The 7,920-nt window shown below is 35.6% G+C and overlaps 1 protein-coding gene across 1 annotated transcript; it reads left to right on the plus strand.

Annotated features, from left to right (window-relative positions):
* The first annotated feature begins 1,532 nt into the window (after positions 1-1,532).
* thtpa (thiamine triphosphatase) lies at positions 1,533-3,857 on the plus strand. The gene is made up of 4 exons (XM_008438413.3): positions 1,533-1,716; positions 2,545-2,614; positions 2,755-3,243; positions 3,363-3,857. The coding sequence occupies exons 2-4, from the start codon at positions 2,545-2,547 to the stop codon at positions 3,461-3,463; spliced, it is 660 nt and encodes a 219-aa protein (XP_008436635.1). The 5' UTR covers positions 1,533-1,716; the 3' UTR covers positions 3,464-3,857.
* Positions 3,858-7,920: the final 4,063 nt, after the last annotated feature.

A 7,920-nucleotide genomic window follows, 5' to 3' on the forward strand; every position in this document is an offset into this window, starting at 1 on the left:
TATGGAGAGCGAGAAGTGCCAAAATCCAGTAAATGAATAAGTCGTAAAATACTCCTATATTTCTATATAAAAAACAAATGAATAAATATCAATTTATACGCAAAATTAAATTATAAATAAAAACTATTTGCATATTTATTTTATAGATTTTATATTTTGTTATTTTTTTAGCTATTTATAATTAATAGGAATCTTGAAATAATTACTTAAGTGTAATATATAAATGATAAATCAGTGTGCCTGCTACACTGATTTAATATTTACTGATAGAAAAATTTAGAAAAGCAACATATATATGTGTAATACATATGTACAATTAAGAGCTGAAAATGCTAACCAAAGTAAAACTGTGCTAATGTTAATTGATTTACCTCCAAAACAATTTCAAATTAATAAATTCAATTGCATATATTAACTGTAATTTTAGTTTTCTTTTTATGTCAAAAATTATTATTCATATTTGAAATCCTTTCAACTTGTTTTAATGCTGTTTTTGTATTTAATATTATTATTATTATTACGAAATTATATACGTTTTGTTTCCTAGCAACATAATTTTGGGTTTAAGAAATAAGTCTTGTGTATTAGAAGGAACTCTATGCTTCATATTTTATCTCATAGACTGGCTGCATTAAGAAATTTTTTTACACAGCCCTTTGCATGTATTTGAACGAAATAAAGTTATATATCTTTTATGAAGTTTATAGTAAGTTTCCATAGTCATAAAAATGTTACTTGTATGAACAAAAACATAATTGTTTTTCTTACATGTAGCAGGGCCTTCATAAACTTTACTTTTCTAGCCTAACCAATCAGTGACTTAATTCTGAAATTGTCTTGACTCTGTTTTTGTTTCCATTCATGTTATCATCTAACATGCAAGATTAAATATGTGTAACATTTTTAAATTTGTTCTGAGTAGTAGTAGTAGTAATAATAATAATAATAATAATAATAATAATAATAATAATAATAATAATAATAATAATAATAATAATAATAAAATGGTACATTTATAATAATTACGAGTAGAATGTTCTTATTTGTAGATCATGTTTTTAGGATGAATTTATTCATTCGACTGTAGCAGTTTTGGTCCTCCATACATGACTATGAAATCCCTTATGTAACTCCACAGATATCACACATTATTTATATATCAGGAAGTGTTTAATGGCCAATGCAATTATCATAAGAACAAACAGCCCGATTGCCTAATTTCCCCTTTACGAAAAAAACAACATGTCGATGACTAGATTAGACGGAATGCCCTTTAAAATGAAACCATCACTCACTCCCACTTTAAAAGGTGAATTATAAATGAGCCCCCATTCTGCCAACTTGGATCGTCACACACATTCAGACGAGTTAATTAAAGCTGAATAATGGAGCCAAAGCAGCAACGCCACTGCTCGGCGCCTCCCGCACGAATTATGACATGTTTTCAATCAAATGTTAGGTGTGGCGCACATCAACCAGTCGAGTGTGCGGAATAAATATTTATGAATCGGTGAGGATTAAAACTGCACCATCTGTGCGCCTCTGCCCCGACGAGGCGGCCGCTGACTATCCTGAACACCTCTATAGGTGCCCCTTCATACGCCTGAGCAAAAATAGATTTAGCTTAGTGGCCCGAGTTATCTTAAAACCTGCTAAAAACTCGGGTTTTGAGAGAGAAAAACCCGAATTGAAATTGAAAGGTCGTCACCTGTGAAGGTATGTGGGAACATTGGTCCCTCTATTGTGCTTTGCACATTGTTTTCGCAGATTTTACGGTATATGTTTCCAGCAGCGTTTCGGACTGTTCGTAGGGCAGGTGTTTTGTTTTATTTTTTATTTAATTCTAATTACCATCTCAACAAAAATGACTGCATTCCTAAAGAGGGTGGACCGTAAGTTTGTTTGTTTTTTAGCTGACCAGTTAAGTTAAATACTATGACTGGTTTGCGCAAATGATTATTTTTCTTAAATATTATTGAATTAAATAAAAAGTAAATTGTATGTTACAGTTAAATAAGGTACTTATTTTGTATTTAAGATTTAACACTGGTAAAATACATGACATGAAGTGCTTTTGTGCTTTTCCAAGGCACCAATACATGTTGCTTTACCTCCATCATAAAATACAAAAAGTTGTATATTCACTTTAAAATGGTGCATTAGAGGTATCCAGATTAATTTTTTATTGTTTGGCTGGTAGTTAACCAAAACATGTTTCAGAAGAGCTTGACTATTTGAGAATATATCTTGAGATTGATACAACTTTGAAGTTTAAAAATGAAATTATCAGAATAAGTTCACAAGTTTTAAAATGACTCTTGGTGATAGCCACAGATAAAGCTTTCTACTTGAGTAACATCAAGATTCTGTGGAAATCACATCATGACTTTTGCTTGTTCTGGAAAAACAAGGAGAAATTGCATACTATATTAAAAAAACACCCATCTGTTTATTGCTGTGTTGTTGTTCTGTCCTTTAAAGTCTAGAAGCACTTTGGCTTTATTTATAACCATCTCTAGGCTGATGTTGCTGTATTTTCTTCAGATGAGCGTGGAAGTGGAACGAAAGTTTTTATTCGACTCTGACACCCTGAAAGCGATAGAGGACATTGGAGGCAAGTATAAAGAAATGCTTTATATGAGCTCACTGATAATTTCCCAACTCTTGATTTGCACCTGCAGCCATTCCAGACATATTCAGCTTCATTTAATTAGTTTTAACCATTGGTTTCTAACTTTATATCCCTTTCTACAGATTGTGTCGGGCAGAAACAGTTTCACGATAAGTATTTTGACACCCCGGATTTTAAACTGACGTTGAGAGACGTGTGGCTGCGCCGACGGAAACAATCCTGGGAGCTCAAGTGTCCAATAGATCCGGTCAATGGCGCGGTGGAGCCAGGAAGAGAAAAGTCTCTGTGTACTCAATATAAGGAGATCACAAATCTGCCTGAAATTTACCAGAGAGTGAAGGAGGTGATTAAAGACACATGTGAGAACTGCGATGCGGACATTACCCCTTCTGACGAAGACGACTCCTGGCTGAACACGTTGAAGCTGTGTTGCTTCGCAGAGTTTACCACAACACGGAGGTCATTTACTTTGAAAGGAGAGGACGGGGTGAAGATAGATCTAGACCAAGCTGACTTTGGCTACCATGTGGGGGAGATAGAGGTCCTTGTTCCAGAGGGGGGAGACATACAGTCTGCACAAGAAAAGATCAGACACACCGCTCAAAGGCTGGGTGAGCTCAAAGCTATCAGGCTATCTGCTGCATTCTCTTCTTTACTTCTTTAGCATGATTTTTATTTTTTCTGTATTAGTGAAAATTTTCTCCCCTTTTTTTTTTTTTTCCCCACTCAGGTCTGAACGAGGAGAGACGAGTTGAAGGGAAAATGACTGTTTACCTTAAAAGATATCGTCCAGAGCAATATGCAATACTGCTGAGCGCGCACGTTTTATAGAAAAAATACTGCACATTACAGCTGATTCTAATAGTTCCTCACTGTACTTAGTCATATTTTACAGACCTAATGTCATTATTAGATAAGCAGAGTGAACTGTATCAAAATGCAGTTGCCGGGTAATTGTGAAAATGCTTGAGAATGAACTGCAGTTGCTCCCGATGAATTTATATTATTATAAATGTCATTGCCAGTCACGGCACTATGTGAACTATTCATTCCTCCAAAAAGGGTACTCTATTTTTGTCTGTCAATTGGAGACGACATACCCTCTCTCATGGACTGTTGACTGCATCTTAATGTAGAGCAGGTTAACACTGCACTCCTGCAACAGTGCAAACGGTATGCTGACATTGCACACTATATATTAAATAACTAATTCTTATCTCTTTAATCTGCGTTCATGTTATTGTCTTCTGACAGCTTGCTGTAGTCCAATTCATGTTGCTATGGAGCCAAAAACAAAGTTGACTACCATCTGCTAGTCCAGTTCTGGTTAGCATTACTAAACTGCTTTTCTTTTTTTCACAGTAACCTCTACAATTATTTGCACCTCTGGTAAATATAAGCAAAAAATAAAAACTGAAAATGGCAAAGGGCTTTTATGGATTTCTAAGATATCACTTTGTTAGTCAAAATCAGGGGATTTTCTTAAGTGTTCTTGATACCATGAAGTGATAAAGTTCACTGAGTCTTTATATTCACCATTACTGCTAACAATAATGCCAAACTTTACTGCAAATATTCATTATTTGATTCACGACAGATCCATGTGGAGGGATTGTTTTTCTTTTGCCAAAAAGTCAAATAGTTTTTTAATTGTATTTTCTGATATTTTACCTAAATTATCAGTTTGTAAGAAGATCTCAACTTATCGTCATTATAATAATAATAATAATAATACATTTTATTTGTAGGCGCCTTTCTGGACACCCCAGGTCACCTTGACATAAAAGCAAGCAAATTCTAAAATGCATACCGGTAATAAAAACGAAAACAAAAAACATGAACAAGATTTATAAGGCGGTACAAAGATAATTAAAGGTTGTATGCTAGTTCAAACAAATGGGTTTTGAGTTTGGACTTAAAATATTGCAAAGACTCAATGTTCTGGAGATCAGGTGGGAGTGAGCTCCAGAGTTTGGGAGCAGAGTGGCTGAATGCTCTGCTCCCCATAGTGACAAGACGGACAGGGGGAACAGTGAGATGGACAGAAGAAGAGGATCTGAGGGATGGGTGGGTGTGGCAATGTGAAGGAGGTCCGAGAGATATGAAGGTGTGAGGTTGTAAACTACTTTAAAAGTTAGAAGAAGTATTTTATAGTTGATGTGATTGGAAGCCAATGGAGCTGTTGTAAAATAGGTGTGATGAATTAAGGGGGTCATTATGGAGATGTTCGGCTTGTCTTTAAACGCTTTAGATATTCCTTTGACTGCATGTATAAACGCATTTAGATGAGCATTTACTTGTCTTCTAAAAATTCTGTAATTTTTGAAGATCAACTCTCATCTCAATGGCATGTTTCTTTGTCATTCCCATTTTGAGGAGTGCAAGAAAAAAACTTGGCTTCTGTTAGTTTGTCCTCATACACCAAAGAAACAAAGTTTAACTTGTAATATAAATTACAAAAAGGCTGCAGTAACAAGTTTATAAGAATTCTAAGATGTGTCAGCTCTGATTTTGCTAAAATAATTTCTTAATGCCAACCCAGTGCATACACAAACTCAAACTAAAGGTTACTCACTGTGCTGTTAAACAGGGATTCACTGAATCACATGTTTGCTGCCATGTGCATTAATTGAATATCAAATGCAGTCATTATTATAAACCAAAGTTACAAAAAAATACAGTATGCAAACACTATCATATGGTATTCTGTAAGTATTAACAATGCAGCATGGCTCAAATAAACCTGTAGCTCTGAAAATATTTTTGCATTTTTGAATCTTTATTTTAAAGGTTTTACCACTGGGGTTTTAACTGCCCCATCTTCAGATGAAGGGCATCTACGCAATATGTACTTTAATCGTTTAGTGAGAAGGAGAACAGAAACTACAATGATGGTTACAGACAATTTAGGGGAACAACAATAATTATGCTTGATGGCTATTTTTGGTTAACCAAAGCAGCAAATTTGTAAAGGAGGAAGTCTCTCTTGATAATGAAGTTCGAATAGACAATGCCCTTTGTGGCGTATGCTCGCCCATGTCTTTTAGTAAAGGTTGCAGGGTTTTATATATACTCCGATGTTGTAAAAACAAAGCTTTAACAATTCCATATTAAGTTTAGAGATGATGTGCAAATCATCAAAAAAAACATGTTTAGTGGGAGAATTCTTCGTTGCGATTCTTATTAAATAATTAAAAAAAAGACTTTGGTAGTCGACAGTATAACATTAAATTGTCACTGCACTTATTACAATTTTACTGCGTGATGACGCAAAATTGCATTTCTCTTGTCTGGGAAATTTTGATGAAGCAGCGCGGAGGTGTCGAAAGAGCGGGCCCGGAGACCATTTGCGGCGGCTGAATGGTTTTGAGCAGCCCGCAACCACAGCTGAAAAATTTCACAAATTTGTGACCAAACACCAGCACAGGAAGTTGATACATCGCACAATTCAAAGGAAACATTGTAGCGTGAAGTTTTCCTCTCAAAGAGGAATTAGATCGATTGAAATCTTCTGAAAACACGCAAGGTGCAAAGTAATCTTTTTTTCCTTTTTTTTTACTAACCATAATTTTCTTTTTTTCTTTTTTTTTTTTGTTTCTAGCAATATCCAGTGACAAAACTAGCCTGGCTGTGCACTCGTTTTTAAAATTGGGCGAAATTAAAAAGATTGCAAAGTCATCACAAATAAATAATAAACACGTCGAATTATACTTAAGCTTGGGTTTACAATGATTTACAAAATCGGACTTTTCTGTTTAATTTAGTGCTTTTAACTTTTAAAAATAATCAAATCATGGTGCCTGTGAATACTTTCAACTTTTTTGGCCGACATATGTATAAAAAATGTTTTACTCTTATGTCAGCAATGGGTTTCCACCTGCCTGCAACTAAAGTCCCCAATGGTGACCAACTGCTGTTCTGGCCAATATGTGCCAGAAGTTTCCAGCATAGATGAACCATCAAGACAACATCACATTTTTCCATTTTCACCTGAATGGAAGGGTGTCAGCTGGCAGCATGGCTAGTACGTCCAGTTGGGTTCAGAAAGACTGGTATGGAGATAATTGAAACCAAAAACACAGCCATCTGTTCTTTCATTTTGGACATGCTCTGTTTGTAAATGCAGCTGAATATAATCCAAGCTTTCATCCATTAGACAAGCAATGGAAGGAAAAAGCAGTGATGTAGTCGTTTTATGCAGGTCCAGTCCAAGCCACCACAGCTCAGTTGTCCGGTCCCCAACGCTAAGCACGCCGCATATCGTGTGTCCAGATTTTATCAACTCGATGCCTCCTTAGCGGTTTGTCACAAAGCTTCTTCTTGATAACAAACTATCTGTTATCCTTCATACATCCCTATTTCCATTGACCTTGTACGGAATTTTACCTACTGGTTTTTACTTTCTTCATGTAACTGTATGGAAGCCCAATTTTTAGTAAACATGTGAAAATAACACATTAATCTAAGTTAATGTTCTGTAATATATAAACTTCAGCATGGTACAGCTGTGGAACTTGTAATATATCGTTCTATCGATTAAACTTTTTTTTTCTTTCTTTCTTTTTAAACCAGATGAACAAAGTTTCCCAGACGAGGTTTAAATCAGGTCAAGATGAGGCCTAATGCTGGCGCAGGTACTATAGAACAAAAATATCCTTTTGAAACAGAAACTAAATATGGATTAAAGTCTTCTGGAGAACAGAGCTTTGCGCTAAATAAACAAGATGAATAAAACTGGCTTCTACTAGTCTAAACTAGCTCCGGTGGGGATTAATACAAAACCTGGAATGGATCCTAACAAGTCTATCAGTCTAAGTCTATAATTTCTACGTATCTGGAGGCTAAAATGGCAGCACAAAGGAGTGCAAACAATAAAAACAATGGCCTTAAGACATCCCCAGTCACTGAAGAAGAAGAAAAAAGAAAAAAAACGTCTGGGAGAAGTAAAGGAAACGGCTACATGAAAATCTATTTATCCATTAATGGGGCCTACACTGGCAGTAACTGAGCAAGAGGCAGGTCACACCCTGACGTGTTTACCTTCACAGGAGAGTCAGAGTTGGAGAGATGCAATGCTTATTGTTGGGTTACTTAACAAGCAAACCCCAGATATTTCTGTGTGTGTGTGTGTTTTTTGTGTTTTTTTTAAACGCTACCACCCCAAAACCTGTGGCGTTTTGAGCCCTTGCAGTCTAGTACTTGGATCCAGCTGATGAAGCCACTCACACAGCTTTGAAGTTATACCCATGATCAAAACTATTCTGCAAAGTCATTTCTTTAAAAGAAAC

This window comes from Poecilia reticulata, chromosome 20, assembly GCF_904066995.2.
Source record: "Poecilia reticulata chromosome 20, P_reticulata-male-v2, whole genome shotgun sequence".
Taxonomy (NCBI): Eukaryota; Metazoa; Chordata; class Actinopteri; order Cyprinodontiformes; family Poeciliidae; genus Poecilia; species Poecilia reticulata.

Bases quoted from the DNA above. Each gene is read 5' to 3' on its own strand.
- thtpa (XM_008438413.3), top strand. From the start codon at position 2,545: ATGAGCGTGGAAGTGGAACGAAAGTTTTTATTCGACTCTGACACCCTG. The intron at 2,615-2,754 runs GCAAGTATAAAG...CCCTTTCTACAG, and splicing joins AGCGATAGAGGACATTGGAG to ATTGTGTCGGGCAGAAACAG. The intron at 3,244-3,362 runs GTGAGCTCAAAG...TTCCCCACTCAG, and splicing joins ACACACCGCTCAAAGGCTGG to GTCTGAACGAGGAGAGACGA.